The sequence below is a fragment of the Garra rufa genome, chromosome 14 (assembly GCF_049309525.1).
Source record: "Garra rufa chromosome 14, GarRuf1.0, whole genome shotgun sequence".
Taxonomy (NCBI): Eukaryota; Metazoa; Chordata; class Actinopteri; order Cypriniformes; family Cyprinidae; genus Garra; species Garra rufa.
In genome coordinates, this window is record NC_133374.1 from 12930470 (window position 1) to 12947815 (window position 17346).

General features: G+C 34.2%; 1 protein-coding gene across 5 annotated transcripts in view; it reads left to right on the forward strand.

Annotated features, from left to right (window-relative positions):
- Positions 1–17346, forward strand: part of stard13b (StAR related lipid transfer domain containing 13b) — a 114204-nt gene that overhangs the window by 85737 nt on the left and 11121 nt on the right. For 4 of the 5 annotated variants that reach the window (XM_073817282.1, XM_073817283.1, XM_073817285.1 and 1 more), the window contains 2 exons: positions 13836–13907; positions 15905–15986. In XM_073817282.1, the coding sequence (XP_073673383.1) occupies positions 13836–13907; positions 15905–15986 (154 nt within the window). Of the gene's footprint in view, positions 1–6865; positions 6971–13835; positions 13908–15904; positions 15987–17346 lie in introns of those variants that run through there. The other variant, XM_073817286.1, reaches the window with a different exon arrangement.

Here is a 17346-nt window from a genome sequence, read left to right on the forward strand (position 1 = left end):
TGTTAATAAATATTAGTGTTCAATTAGACATTAAAATAGATTCTTCATTTGTATTTTTGCATTTTAATTCATTTTATTTTAATTTGATTCATTTGATTGGATATGACGTGCAATAACATTAATACATATTTATCTGAATGCTTTGTTTCATATCTTTTTTTTTTTTTTTTTTTGGTAAACAAGTATAGTAATTTTTGATAAATATATACCTTAATACATATTTTTCCCCTCAATAATGTGTGACTTTTTAAATTTGTTTATTTGCTCTTCATATGTTTCTAAATATTAATATTGAAATTAAATATTATAATATTGTCTTTCTTTGTTTGCATTTTTAAAACTATGATAATTCATATATTTTATAGTGAACACTTTAAAAAAGAAACACTGGATCTGTGATACAGTGAGATACAGCTATATCCACCCATAAAAGGCATTAGTAAAGTGTCCAAAATAAATAATAAAGGCATGGTAGAAAGCAACAGTGAACCGAAAACGGTCTATAAAAAGGGTTTTATTCTTTGCTCAAGTCTTATCTTGTCAGAGGCACTAAATGAGCTGCCACATATCCATTAAGAAAAAAAAAAAACATGTACATGACGCTCATGCATTGGTCGGATGTGTTTAGGTACCAGCTAAGGTGACTCATTACCAGTTTATATGTGTTTTGGTGAGACATTGACGTTATAGACTCAATTGACGTAGGCACACATACAGTGAATGGTGTTTTAAAAACCCATGTCCCAAAATGTTTGACCGTACATGGCAATCAATCACGTTCCGCTCAACCGCAGACGTGTTTATACATTTGCTGCCCTTTACACTGTTCGCATTGTGTGGTCGTAATCTAACCTCCATATGAACAATAGGCAGATGGTAATCTGAGCTGGATTTATGTCTGTTTTGGTCGTGACACACCGAATTACTGGCCAGACGGCGCGTATACACATTTTGAGCACGTCTGCATGTCCCCGTCTTCATCACGGCACTTTTCATGCACATGAGCCACATTACCACGTGTAAATATTTAGCTGTTGTTCAAGGACATTACTTTTAGATCAGGATGTGGGATAGCGATGTACAAATTGAACACAGGTTTGAAATCTAGTCATGTTTGAGCATAAAATCAGTGTTGTTTTTGACAACCATCTTAGATTTAGTCTTAGTCTTAGTCTTTTGGACTAAAATGCTTCTTAGTTTTAGTCAAATTTTAGTCACTTCTATATGTGATTGTTTTAGTCCAATTTTAGTCGACGAAAAGTCAAAAAGGTTTTAGTCTAGTTTTAGTCGACGAGAAGTCAAAAAGGTTTTAGTCTAGTTTTAGTCTAAAAAGGGGAAAAAGTAGTCTTTTAACAAATTAATGTAGGTCAGTAAGTATTTTGCTGTTGGGTAGTGTCACTTGAAAGTTCTGAAAATAGCAGATCTATAGTTCAACACAATGTGAGCTTCCGGATCGACTATTTTCACCAATAATTACAATAATGAAGGAATGTTTAAAAACATAAAAGACAAACAAGGATGGAATGCTAAAACGGCTTGCCATACTAGTATGGCAAGGAGTATTTAATGCTAAAACGGCTTGCCATAGCGGCAGATACGTTTCAGATTTGATTGGAATGCACAATAAGCAGAAATGTCATGCATTTTAAATGTCTGACGGACCACCCACTAACATTTTCGTCTATTCTCGTCTCGTCAACGAAAACTCACACACGTCTTGTCATGTTTTAGTCATCAACGAGCCGTTTTTATCTCGTCATCGTCTCGTTATCGTCATGAAAAAAAGGGGCGTCAACGAAATGATTTCGTCATCGTCATCGTTGACGAAAACAACACTGCATAAAATGTTGTTTTTTGGCATGTTATGACTATATCATGAGCTTTTTTCCATAGGGTGACAATGCTAGCTTCAACAATTGGAGAAAAACAGCTAGCTCACTCGCCAAGGCTGGATTTATTAGATCAAAAATACAGTAAAAACAGCAATATTGTGAAATATTATAAGTTAAAATAGCTGTTTTCTAATTGAATGTAAATTAAGTGACGTTTCATTAACGAATTTCAGGAGGAGCTTGCGCAGATAATTAACACGGCCAATTCATCATCAGCAATCACTCCCTATCCGATCACTCTCCCTATCCAATTACTACAGTCCCTTTAAATAACCAAGCAGTCCTACCTTCAGCTATCTCTGATGTCAGCATCCCTCCCACCCCCCCTTTTATTTTCTCCACACCTCCAGCTGAGAAGAGCGCTATTGGGTTCGGGCCAAAGGCTGAGCTCGGACCCCTCTCCCTGGGCAGGGGGAGTGCCCCGGGCTCGGGAATGACCACCGAGCTCGGAGCCCTCTCCCGGACAGCATGCCAAACACGCTTAACTTTTACGCTGTTTATTATATGCAAAAGCGAACTAGTGAAATCCTAGTTTAAGACCAAATCAGCATATTAGAATGATTTCTGAATTATCATGTGACACTAAAGACAGAAGTAAAGGACTGCTAAAAATTGCATCACAGGAAAAAATAAATAAATTCTAAAATATATTAAAATATAAAACAGCTATTTTAAATGCTAATAATATATTACAATATTGCAGTGTTTGCTGAATTTTTAATTAAATAAATAGCATAAGAGTCTTCAAAAACATTAAAAAATTATTATTCCCAACCTTTGGCCGCCTTTTATACAGTTGAAGTCAAAAGTTTACACACACCTTGCTGAATCTGCAAGATGTCAGTTATTTTACCAAAATAAAAAGGATCATACGAAATGCATGTTATTTTGTTTATTTAGTACTGACCTGAATAAGATATTTCACATAAAAGATGTTTGCATATCGTTCACAAGAGAAAATAATAGTTGAATTTATAAAAATGAACCTGTTCAAAAGTTTACACTCCCTTGATTCTTAATACTGTGTTGTTACCTGAATGATCCACAGCTGTGTTTTTTGTTTAGTGAGAGTCCCTTGTTTGTCCTGAACAGTTAAACTTCCTGCTGTTCTTCAGAAAAATCCTTCAGGTCCCACAAATTCTTTGGCTTTTCATTTTTGTGTATTTGAACCCTTTTCAACAACGGCTGTATGATTTTGAGATCCATCTTTTCATGCTGAGGACAACTAAGAGACTCATATGCAACTATTACAGAAGGTACAAACGCTCACTGATGCTAAAGAAGGAAATACATTAAGAACTGTGGGATGAAAACTTTTGAACAGAATGAAGATGTGTACATTTTTCTTATTTTGTCTAAATATAATATTTTTTTAATTTAGTACTGCCCCCAGATGTCCCCCAGAAGACAAAATAAACTAAATTTAATTTACCCTGATCTTCAAATTCCAAAATTTTTCACCCCCCCAGCTTTTAATGCATAATTTTTCCTTCTGAAGCATCAGTGAGTGTTTGAACCTTCTGTAATAGTTGCATATGAGTCCCTCAGTTGTCCTCAGTGTGAAAAGATCTCACTGATCTCAAAATCATACAGTCATTGTTGAAAAGGGTTGAAATAGGCAAAAATGCTGGAAAACCAAAGAATTTGTGGGACCTGAGGGACTTTTCTGTAGAACAGTGAGCAGTTTAACTGTTTATGACGCACAAAGGACTCATGAACAACGATCACTAAACAAAAAACACAGATGTGGATTGTTCAGGTAACAACAGTATTAAGAATCAAGAGTATGTAAACTTTTGAACAGGGTCATTTTTATAAATTCAACTTTTATTTTCTCTCGTGGATTATATGTAAACATCCTTCATGTGAAATATCTTAATCAGGTCAGTACTAAATAAAAAAACAACTTGCATTTTGTATGATCCCTCTTATTTTGCTAAAATAATTAACATTTTGCCGATGCACGGTGTATGTAAATGTTTGACTTCAACTGTATATTGTGTTGTGTATGCTTAGATTTTTAGCGCACTGATGCTTGACTGATATTGATATATAGTTTTTCCATTGTCTTATCAGATGTTTTATGACGCATCCGGCGCAGAGGTTTCCACAGACAACAGACTCGTGTTTGTCTGTCGTTTAGTATTGAAGCCAGTTTCCTCTTACAAGGAAGCAAGTCTGTTCTGACACAGTGGAATCAGCAGTCAAAAAAAGCATGCTTTTGAGCTCCAAGAGGCGTCTGTCAAACCTTCGTCCCCTCGGGGGCGTCTGACTCAGCCGCAGGAACTTTGTTTTTGTGCCATGAATTATCTCCAGGTGTTTTCCAATGAGAGCATCAGACTTTACAGTAATAGATTGTGTGCTTGTATCACGACTATTTTCAGTCATTCGCAGCCCCGTCTGGCTGATTCATAATGCATGCTGTGTTTTTGTAGGGTGGTCGGTAGAGAATTCTTACTTGAGAATTGCTGTTCCTGGTTTTAATATAGATTAATAATCAGTAATATAGATTCATTGATAAAAAACATGAAGCTATATTAAGACTGACAACATGGGGAGTTTGTACTCCGATGTACAAATAGGATTATATAACCTAATATGCTCCCGCAGGGTTTATAGATTGTTTATTTGTATTTGCATGGTATGATTTATTATGTATTGGATAAACAAGACATACTACACCCTGCAGAATTTTATTTGGATATAAAAAATTTATGTTTTAAAAGATTCTGTCTAATTTAATGAAAAATGAAACACTAAAAATAGTTTTTTTAAATGCTACAAGTAATTTGTTTTATTCATTTTAGTCAGTCCTTGATTTTTAGAAAGGTGCTTATAATATATAATAATATAATATAAACAAGACATACTGAACCCTGCAGGATTTTGGATATTTTTATTTCACATGATTCTATCTAATTAAATGAAAATAAAAACATTAAAATTAGTTTTTTAAACAATACAAGTGAATTGTTTTATTTATAAAATATTAGGGTTTTTTTCCCTGACTGATCGTACTGTCCTTAATTTTTGTAAAGGTTCTATATAATAATAATAATAATAATAATAATAATAATAATATATTATATGTTAATAATAATAATTATTATTATTATAACAACAATAATATTAATAATAATATTCAAAAATAAAAAATATTAAATTAAAAAAAATAACCTTTATTTTATTTTAGTTACAAAAAATTAATAGTATTTTAAAAAATAATTTGTTTTAAATAATTTATTTTAAAATAGTACATTTTAAACAGTAGTGATTATCATATTGGTTACCAACATAACATTTGTAAATAAGGTTTAATAAGTTTAAATAAGATAAGATTCTGTCTAATTGAATGCTAAATGCTACAAATTAATTGTTTTATTCATAAAATATTATGTTTTTTGACTGATTGTAAAGTGTCCTTGGTTTCTGAAAAGGTTCTATATAATAATAATAATATTTGTAATAATAATAATAATTATTATTATTATTATTTTTATTACTATTATTATACAAATATATATTTTTTATTTTACTTTTATTTAATTTTTTTAATGGTTAGGGTTAAAATGTTTTGTCAGTATTTTTAAAATAGTTAGTTTGAAATAATTTATTTTTAAATATTACAATTTGTTACTTTTTAAAATAAATTAATTATTATGTTAACATACTTTACACTGTATAAATTATGCGTAATTAAATTAAATAATAAACCACTAAAATTAGTTTTTATTAAATGCTACAAGTAAATAGTTTCATTTATAAAATATTTTTTTCCTGACTGATTGTAAAATGTCCTTGATTTTAGAAAAGGTTTGAAATAATATTAATAATTATAATAATACGTTTATTATTACATTTAAATATTATTATTATTAAAAAATATTATTTAAAATTTTAGTTGATTTTTTTTTGAAGTAATTAGTTTTAAATAAATAATTCAACATAACATTTGTAAATAAACTTTAACAACTATGATCCAGCCCAAAACCATTGTTAAAGTAAAAACTCAATCAGACAACAAAGATGTTCTTTCGAGTTCAGTGGAATGTTTTCTGGCATTCTGTTGGCGACAGTCTTTTGTCTTCTTTCTTTATTGTTTGATCCCACAGCAGAAGCTACAGCCCACAAAGGTCTTCCCATGAAGCTTTGTGTCACATTTCTGATGTACAGTATGTAATATTCAGTGGGCAGCAGACGCTCAGCTGACACTAGCTAATGTTACGTGCCATATCTCCCCCAGTGAATCACTTTTAATGATCGCCTGCTTGTGATGTCACATTCTCCTACGGCTTCCCATAATGCCGAGGGGCGTAGCAGGAATTCGGATCATTTTGGCTTCCCCCAGTCTGTCCGTCCCTCCCCTCCTGTTTTCCCAGTAAAGATTCCAAAATGGAGTTTTTTGGGTTCCCCAAAGAACTTTTCAGTCAGCAGTTGCAAAAAGAAAAACGGTTTGCTTAGTATGAAGAATGTTTTAAAAATTTGAATCTGTATAGAATCTTAAAAGGTTCTAAAAATGTCAGAGCTATAGATGCCTATAAAAAAAAACTAAGTGTAAAGAGTGCTTGCTCATACAGGAAGATTTTACCAACAACAAAGTCGCCCCCCAAGCTATATAACTTCCTGTAGCCTTTACTAGATGAGCTAGATTGTAGGTTTGGGAGGCCGATGGGATCAGTAGGGGGTTGATTACATCATAAGACGGCAAGAAAAGAAAGTCCCAAGTTGCCAGTGTCCTGCCATTTGGAGAGTTTGCCGAAAGCAGTGCCAAGAGAGAAAGAGTGAGTTGTGATGGTTTAAGAGGAAGAGTGAAGAAAGCATGAGGAATGGAGGGGGTAGATGCTGGAAGAGGGCTCGGACTTGAGAACCAATGAGAGTTGGAGTAAATCAAAGAGAGAGGGAGTGAAAAATAAAGGGGAGGGAAATAGGAAGTAAGAGAGAGAGAGAGAAACACAAAAGCTGAGGAGAAAGAAGCAGAAGAGGAGAGAGTTAGGAGAGTGCAGAAAAGATGGTTTGGGAAGAAGAAATTCTGGTTTGAACGCATCAGGACTGTTTTTTTTCCAGGATGAAAGTCTCTCGTAAGTAAATCTGTGACTTTATCGTATTTCATTGATCTGTTGCTGTTTTTACAGTGCAATAAGCCTAATGGTTTGATTTATTGCTTATTTCGTCACTCTTGGATAGTTCCCAGAATCCACACATTTGTGAAGCTAAACATTGGGAACATCAGAAATTGCTAGTCATTTTGACAGCTTGCCAAAGTGCCAGCGTGTGCCATGCCTGACCTTGAGGGAAAACCGTATCCCTCCTCCTTTTTACATAAGGTTATTCAATCTGGAAAAGAAGGTGTCTGTGTTTCTCACATTTTAGCGGCAATCTGCTTTTAGCATTGTGTTGGTGTCGTGTTGCGTTACCAAGTTATTGTTGTGGGAGTCATTAAACACTGCACGCAGTTTGGGTAGGTTTAAAAGCGAGAGTTTCCCCCGCTGGCGGCGAGCCAGTAGCTGAGCTCTTTATCCTTCCGATTCCATGAGAGAGGACATTGACGGAAAAGAAATAGTAGCTTTCGGGATAGTGTTGCGGAATGCTGGGCAACGTGGAATTCCCAGCTTGGGTTTCGGGCTTTGCAGCTGTGGGACGTTGATAAGGATGCCGCTACACTTTCGGGGTCACTGTACGGCACAGGACGTACAGTAGCCCTCAGCACTCCTGGGAGATGGATGTTTAGTCACAAAGGAGGTTCCCTCACCTTTTGTTGAACCAGGTGAATGGCACTCAGTTTTCAATTACTGGCACATTCTATTGGTCATGTTCTATTGGTCATGTTTTTATGCTCTTTAGTGTAAGTTTATAAGTTGAGTATTTATGATTGACAATAGTTTTACATATTTATTAATGTTTAACACAAGAATTACCATTTAAAGTTTACTTAAGTTCGTTTCTACAAAGTTTGGGTTGGTTTGGTTGTTTTTGTAATGTGCTAAGTTATAAGTTGCTCCGTGTATAATTTGAAATTAGCTGAGAGTGTTTGTCTTTCATAAGCAAAATAAACTCCATAAAAGAAATATGAAATATACTGAATGGTTTAGAATCAAATCAAATTGAATCAGAGAAATGAATCAAATGGAGAGCTTATGAATCAGAATAAAGTTGAATTGGTAAATTGCTATCGATACCCATCCCTAATGGATGAAGTTTATATACAGTTAAAGTCAAAAGTTTACATACACCTTGCAGAATCTGCAAAATGTTAATTATTTTACCAAAATAAGAGGGATCATACAAAATGAATGTTATTTTTTATTTAGTACTGACCTGAATAAGATATTTCACATAAAAGACATTTACATAATAGTCTGCAAGAGAAATAATAGTTGAATTTTGTTGAGTGATGGTTGTTCACGAGTCCCTTGTTTGTCCTGAACAGTTAAACTGCCTGCTGTTCCTCATAAAAATCATTCAGGTCCCATAAATGATTTGGTCTTTCTGCTTTTTTGTGTATTTGAACTAGGGCTGCACGATGTTGTGAGGCGCGTTTAGTCAATGAAGCCGGTACTTTGATTAGTAGTAAATCTCCATCACGTGCGTTCAGCTGGAGCGGCAATTAATACACACAGCCGTAAATCACTGACAAGCTACGCCAAATCGCGCTCAAAATCGCATTCAATTATGAGTGCGATTTGGCGTAGCTTGAAACGCGCCTCACAACATCGTGCGATAAATCGTGCAGCCCTAATTTGAACCCTTTACAACAATTACTGTATGATTTTGAGATCCATCTTTTCACACCGAGGACAACTGAGGGACTCATATGCAACTATTACAAAAGTTAAAAACCCTCACTGATGCCCGTGAAGGAAAAAAGCCTTAAAAAAATTTTTAAGATCAGGATAAATTTAACTTATTTTGTCTTCTGGGGAACATGTACATATCTTCTGTAGCTTCTAAAGGGCAGTACTAAATAAAAAAATAAAAAGATATTTAGGCAAAATAAGAAAAATTTACACATCCTCATTCCGTTTAAAAGTTTACACCCCCTGGCTTCTTTTAAACATTATAGTCATTAAAGAATCCTGAAAAAATTTAGCAGTTACCACAAAAGTAAATGAGCACAACTTTTTCAACATTGATAATAATAATAAATGTTTTTGAGCAAATCATCATATCAAGTGACACTGAAGACTGGAGTATAGCCGATGAAAATTCAGCATCACAGAAATAAATTACATTTAAAAACATATTTGCCTACTTGATCAACAAGTAAACAGTGTTTGTGTTACATTTTTAGAAAGGAAGCCTGTGCTTGGCGTTTTATAGGCTTTTTTGAACCTCAAGGACGTTTTATCTGCTAATATTTGTCGGTATGTTTGCTTGTACTTGTGTTTGTTTACTTCTGTCAGATAAAGCCCTCAGAGGCTCCTGCTATACTTGTGCTGAGTAGCTATAGGCTGAGAGTTTCGTGACACGCTCATAAAGAGCAATCTTATATCAATTGACGTCTGAAGCATTTAGTCCTTCTCACAGGAGCTGCTGAAGTGAACAAACCGTATTGTTCGGTAAAGGAGGTGACACAAAAGAGCGGTAATTTTAGTGGGGTGGTGGCAGCGCAGGAATTCTCACCACAGTTATCCATGTTACTATCAATACGATGAATGGACACCCAGGCGATTCGCTCTCTGACGCAGCTACTCCACTCCGCACGCTCAGAGGGCGGGAGACCCTTTGGGGCGTGATTTGAATCGAACAGTTTGGCGTGAGATTGAGATTTGAGTTGTGGTGCTGCATCACTGTATTTACTGAGTTGAATAATTGAAGGTGAACATATGGAGCCACTGTATTGCTGAATCAGGTCAGTATGATTCAAATGGCTGTTAAAGATATTTTGTTTAAGATTCATAAGAAGATACTAGAATATTGTTGTTAAGATGCATTGAATCATAAGTATTCATTGTGCATGTGTGGTTGTCTGCATTTGTTTAAACTTGCCGGTTTGTGTCTTAGTTCCTCCCTCGGTTTCTTATCTAAACATTTTAGGGGATTTTTGTCTTGATCGCTAGGGATTAGAAGGCACTATTTTGTGTAAAGTTGTTTTAGAGTATTTTCTTTTGTGGTGAAAAGAGCTAAACAAGTACATTGCAATTAAACTGAATGTGACTTTCAGTAACTATTAGATGGTATTAAAATAAGTAGCAGGCTACATTTGTAGATGTCTTTTGTTGTGACTTGTTGACAATGAACTTGAGTAACTCAATAGCTGGTTGAAATGCGATGCATCCTTAAACAATGGAAAGTATGTGCTTATGGTCTATTATTATTTTGTAAATATCAGATTTTGCTGTTTCAAGTCCAAACACTGACTTAAATTACTCGCTCTAGCTGGCGGTATTAAATTGTGTGTATTTTGTGTGAGTTTGGTGAGAGCAGCTTTTGAGTTGTTCAGATAGTGTAAACTCAGACTGCTAAAATTCCTTAAAAAGTAACACAAATTAGACAATTATTGACACGTACAGTAAGAGCATTATAAACTAAATATGAGTTGTATAGCTCATTTATTGATACATACCTGTATAAAGAGATGTTTGAGTTCATATTGAAATCTTAGATTTTTTTTATTACAGACTTTGGTCTGAACACAAGTTGAAACCTTATTGAAATCTTTTGAAGAGGAAACATAATGGAATGTTTTCAGATGTCATGTGATTTTTTTTTAAAGGATTCAATTCTAAAATAAAAATTTCATGATAATTTACTCACCCCCATGTCATTCCAAGATGTTTATGTCTTTCTTTCCTCAATCAAAAAGAAATTAATTAAGGTTTTTGAGGAAAACATTATAGGATTTTTTTTCCATATAGTGGACTTTAATGGAGATCCGCAGGTTGAAGGGCCAAATTGCAATTTTGATGCAGCTTCAAAGGGCTCCCAGCTGAGGAATAAGGTCTTATCTAGTAAAACAATTGGCCATTTTCTTTAAAAAAAATAACATTTTATTAGGGGTAGGGGGAAAAATCGATTCAAAAATTTATCGTGATTCAGTCTTCTAACGATTCTTCTGCGTCGATTCACAAATTTCAAAAATCGATTTTCTAGTTAATATATTAATAATTAAAGCAATAATGGTAACACTTTACAATAAGGTTTCTTAGTTAACATTAGTTAACCACATTAGTTAACATGAACTAATAATGAAATGCACTTATACAGCATTTATTAACCTTAGTTAATGTTAATTTCAACATTTACTAATCCATTGTTAAAATTTTGTTAACATTAGTTAACGCAGTGTGAACTAACATGAACAAACAATGAACAATTGTATTTCCGTTAACTAATGTTAATAAAGATTAGTAAATACAGTAACAAATGTTTTGCTTATGGTTAGTTCATGTTAGTTAATACATTAACTAATGTTTAACTAATGAACCTTATTGTAAAGTGTTACCGCAATAATAATAGAGGAGGAAAAACAAATACATCCTGCTCCATTTGGCCATTTAGTGTTTGGAAAAGTATTATATTAATTATTGATATTTTGAATTTGAATATGATAATTGATACTTACCACATAAACAGAGTAAGGAGAGAATAAATAGGATGATGACAAATGATTTGCAGATGCTGAGCACCACTGACAAACATCTAATCTTGAAAAATGTGTGGTAAGTATTGCTGCAAATCTCAAAAGTGAAGGTAAAAAACGATTTCAATACCCTGCATATTAATAACTTTATATACTTTGTATAACAATTTATATACACTATTATTACCCAACGATATAATTACGAAAGGAAGCATTGAAATATATTTTTTCCTTCCCATCTTGTATTTATTCCCTTTAGAGGTTCCATAGTTCACGTCATTTCCTCTCTGAACACAGTATTCAGATTTGGGACATCCCTAATGGGAAGTGTAAAATACTTTTGATTTCGAAAAAACGTGAAATGATTTTTAATCAAATCGTGACCCCAAGAATGAATTTGAATCGAATCGTGAGGTACCGAAAGATTCCCACCCCTAAATTTTATGTACTTTTTAACCAAAATTACATATTACACTCTTAAAAATAAAGGTGCTTTAAAAGGTTCTTCACAGCAATGCCATAGAAGAACCGTTTTTGATTCCACAAAGAACCATTCAGTCAAAGGTTCTTTAAAGAATCATCTCTTTCTTTCCTTTTTATAATCTGAAGAACTTTCTTTCACCACAAAGAACCTTTTGTGAAACAGAAAGGTTCTTCAGATGTTAAAGGCTCTTTATCGAACCATTTAGACAAAAAAGGTTCTTCTATGTTCTTCAATAATTCTTTGTAATACCATAAATGGTTCTTCTATGGCATCTCTGTGAAGAATCTTTTAAAGCACCTTTATTTTTAAGAGTGTGGGAAGGTCACGCTTGACATAAGTGAAGTACCGACCCAGTGTTCACAAAGTTAACGTGCAAAGAAAGTCAAATGCCCTTTACAAAGAAAAGGTAAAACAACGTTGTTGGACATTTTTGAAGTTGGAGGAGAAAATGAGATAGAGTTTTTCACCCAACCCTACCTTTTGAACCGAAAAACACAGACGAAGAACTAACCGCATCGCAGAACTAGTGCAAGATGAGCATTTGTGGTTAAAAAGTATGTAAATGTAGAAAACGACCAATCGTTTCACTAGATAAGACCCTTATTCCTCATCTGAGATCGTGTGGAGTCCTTTGAAGCAGTTTAATTTGAACCTTCAACCCGTTGGTCACCATTACAGTCCACTATATGAAGAAAAATCCTGGAACGTTTTCCTCAAAAACCCTAATATCTTTTCGACTTAATAAAGATGCATAAATGAACATCTTGGATGACATCGAGGTGAGTAAATGATCACGAAATTCTCATTCTTGAAGTTGTGTTTGAATAACCAGGCAGTCTTTGACCTTTTTGCTCAACTCTAAAGCCAGTTGTTTTGTTCAGCGGCCCCACAAATCAATATATTTATGAATGTTCCATGCCCTCTGGCAGATGATATTAATCACACAGTTTCCTAGCATTATTCCAAAACTGACCGCTAAAAGCCTCAGACATTCAGTCCTCCGACATTCTTGTAGATTATGTTAACCCTCCGTAAGCTCTACGTCAGCGGACGTCTGCTGGGACGTGTCACATAAAAGTCTTCAGTTATATGAACCGGATCATGTTGCCAATATGTAACTGCTCTCTTAATCTCGAAGATCTCGAGCTGTCCTCGTTTTTATCTCGTAGGATTACGAGCAGACTTTACAGGCTCACAGGGCTGTGTGATTATCTTGTAACCTGGCTGGTTCCTGACCTACAAGAAAAACCTTGTTCATGCAGTGGCAGGAAGAAAAACATAATTAAATCACACAGAACTGATTATGTTATGCAATACCTCCTAACTCTTTTTCTCTCTCTCTCTCTCCGTCCCTCCCTCCCGTTCTTCCTGTCCAAGAGCACACAGGCTCTTCTAAAAATAGTTTTGAAGATAACCGTCTATGAAACAATATTCTAGTGGTCCTCCTACTTACTTTACACTGTGTCCTTACTAGGATGCAACAAGTTTCCAAAGACAAACACTTTGTCTGTCACACTGTGATTGGAAAAACTATTTTTTAATCAGTATTTAATCAGTTATGTTTTATGTAAACATACTGGAATCAAATGGAAGATGATGTTCCCTATCTTACAAAAGATCTGTGTGAATATAAAGTGCTTTGGCTTTGTTTTAAACAGATATTCGAGAAAGATTCCTTACTTTGTCATTATGTGGTCAATGTGATCTCTAAGTTTGAAACGACCCATAAAATCATCCCTCTAATTTTGTTTTTTGCTTTGTCTTCATTTCTCTCTCTCTCTCTCTCTCTCTCTCTCTCTCTCTCTATATATATATATATATATATATATATTGAAGAGACAGATGAGTCTGACAAGTACAAACATTTTGTGTGTTGCAGAAATCGAGGCAAAGGAAGCTTGCGACTGGCTACGAGCGGCAGGATTCCCCCAGTACGCCCAGCTCTTTGAAGGTAAAGCTTCACCACACAAGAACATAAACTTAGAAAACCTCACAAATGTTATCACACCCAACTGTAAAGCCTAAACTGGAACTGTTCGAAACAATCATATGATGTCAGTCGTTTCGCGAAGTCAGCCTGATTTAGGGTAAACACAAGCTTTTAATGTGGGATGTTGTTTCCGATGTGGTTTGAGACAGACTTGTGTTAATAGGTACTTTAATGTCTGCCAGACCTCATGATGTTGAACTGGTTTTAGCCTATTCGGTTCCCCTGCGGTGTGATGAGTAACTCTTTCATACCACCTCAAAAACATCTCATTTGGTTAGATATTCATACCCCCTACATCTGAAATTTTCATCTGAAATGCTGAGAGGTATAGGTCACTGGTAAAACTGGTTCTAGTTAAGAGGTACCGCTTGACGGTGCTAGAGTATGACATCTTCAAAGAGAGACAGAGGTCATGGGAATAACCTTGGCACTAAAACACCGTTTTCACTTGCCCTTGGCGAACGCTTTTGATCTTGGAGTGTTAGTCTTTTAGTCTATTTTTCTTAGCTTTTTATATTTCCTCTGGGAAATATAGGTGGTCTGGGATATATTTTTTTCATTTTCCATTCATTTGAAGTGCATTTCCATATGTGGATATTTATAAATTAAAAGCATTACATACATATTCAAAGTCTGCTACTACATTTAAAAATATAGATTATTTAAACATGAAAAAAGGTTTTAGTCTTTGAAAGGAATTGTGTTAACAACATACTTTTCTGTTTGTGTTTCCTCTATATAGGTGGTCTAGAATTAATTGTTTTATTTCATATCCACCTTTAAAATTTAATAAAAAAAATTAAATAAAATAAAAAAAGTATTTACATATTCAAAAGTCTGCTAATTCATTAAAAAATATATATTATTTCAACCTGAAAAAAATTGTTAGTCTTTGGATGAAATTGTGTAAACACTCTTTTTTCTTTTTATATTTCCACATTTTCACATCTGGATATTTAAAACAAAAAAGTAAAAAAAATAAAATAAATAAAAAGTATTCACAAGTCTGCTAATACATTAAAAATATATGTTATTTAATCAAATATAGGTAGTCTAGAATATATTTTTATATTTCCTATCCATTTGAAGTGCATTTCCACATCTGGATAAAAAAAATAAAAATAATTAAAAAATGAAATAAAAATATAAAAGCAAGTATTTACATACTCAAAAGTCTGCAACTAAATTACAAATATATATTATTTAAACCTAAACAAAATAAATACATTTTTTGGGAACAAAATAGACAAAAATTAAAGCAAATTAAAAATATTTTTTACATTTTCATATACCCATTTTTGACAATAGTTGCAGTTTATTACATAAGAAAAATGGCATCCTGTTATAGAATCCATTCTTTGTTCATTTTTTAATATTAACACATCATTGTCGTCTCATTGCAGACATGGAATCAGAATCTTCCCATAATGCATCTCTTCATAAGTGTTGTTTTGGAATTTCCAACCATTTAAAACCAGAACACTGTGCCTCTCTCTGAATCTGTGTTTTTACTTCTGTGTCGTTCCACAAAAGCAAAAAAAATATGATGAAACATTTAATTGTACCAGTGGAATGTCAGCTTCAGCAGGGTCTGGATCCAGTCACCCCGTTACATAAGTTGGACACCATACTCAGTAGAAGACGTAATGGCTTCTCAAAGCCAAGCTCAGTTTTTGGGGGGCAAACCCTGTCTCACTTTATTAGCATCTGGAAGTCTAAAACAAGTTAGCTACTCTCTTTGCCTTGGCTATCGCTCTGGAAAGAATGTGTTGTCATGGTTTTTTTTTAAAGAGTGTGGGCGCCTGGAATCCTCTGTGTTCACTGTGAACATGCAAAATTGGCCTATTAACGAATCAGAGGGAAATCATTACACTCCCTAAAAGACATCTGCTTTTTTCCAGTGTTTGTCTATAATGGACTTGATTGTTGAAATGGGATATGCCTGTGTTTCCTTACAGATTCTCAATTTCCGATTGACATCTCTCCTGTGAAGAAAGACCACGACTTCTTAGACAAAGACCTTGTGGAACCTCTATGTCGGTAAGGACTGAAGCGTCTTTGACGCTTCCTAAACAAATCAGTCAAAATCAGTAGCTAAATCACTGGAGAATCAAATGAACATTTTGTACTGGGGAATTAAATTTATTTACAAACTTTATGAAGTCAGTCGTTGCTTTGATCACAACGTTATTTACTTCTGCCTTCGATGAAGCCTGACATGAGAAAAACTACACCAGATTTGAGCTTAATAACAGCAGTTAAATAAGAAAAATTGACTAAGGAACTGTTTTGATTATTAACTAATTTAGGGTTTCATTTAGATCTACAACTGTTTTCTATTTAAAACATTAATTTTCCAGTGGTTGAGTATTGTAACTCTTCACAGACATTGCGAAGACAAATCACTGGTTTGTCATTAGTAATGAAAACAGGTCCCAAAAGTATTTTTCTTTCTTTTTATTGCCGTCATTGTGCATTGCATCTATTAAGCTCAAATCTGCTGTAGTTTCTCTCATGTCAATCTTCTTGTAATTCAGAAGTAAATAATCTCATGATTAAAGCAACAACTAACTCAATAAAGTTTGTAAATTGTGCTCATTATGTTTCCCCAGAAACAGAATGTTCTCCATGAGTTAGCTTTTCCTCTTGTTTAGACACTGAATTTGAAATCCCAAATTAAGATGAAAAGAGCCCTCCAGTGACTTCAGTTGCCTTGGAGACTGCCCCGTTGGGGGCAAAGGGGGGCATACTCAAGCTGGTCTACTGTGACTCTAAACAACCCTTAAGCAACTCATCGAAATTCCAAACCTGTTTACTGTTGTGTGGGAAACAATGTCCGACATTCCCACCTCTCCCCCTGACTTCTCACTTTTCTACAGCCCCTGGAGGGGAACAACTCAGTAAACAATTCTAGCACGATATGCCCAGTAAGAGCGCGGAGGAGTTTGTTAGTCGTGGATGTTTGCAAGCACCAGTGACAAAGCTCACGTCTTTAACCTTTCTTTGATACTTTGCTCTCGACAGTTTGCTGATGAAGACTCAAGCTAAAAGTTTAGTTCACAAATCAAGCAGCGTTCATTAAAAATATGTGACCCTGGATCAAAAAACATTCATAAGGGTCAATACATAAGCTTTCCATTGATGCATGGTTTGTTAGGATTTGGAAATCTAAATATTGAGAAAATCGCCTTTAAAGTCGTCGAAATGAAGTTCTTAACAATGCATATTACTAATCAAAAAATAAGTTTTGATATTTAAGGAAGGAAAAGTATAAAATATCTTCATGGAAAATGATCTTTAATTAATATCCCAATGATTTTTGGCATAAAAGAAAAATTTATAATTTTGACCCATACAATGTATTGTTGGCTATTGCTACAAATATACTCCTCCTACTTAA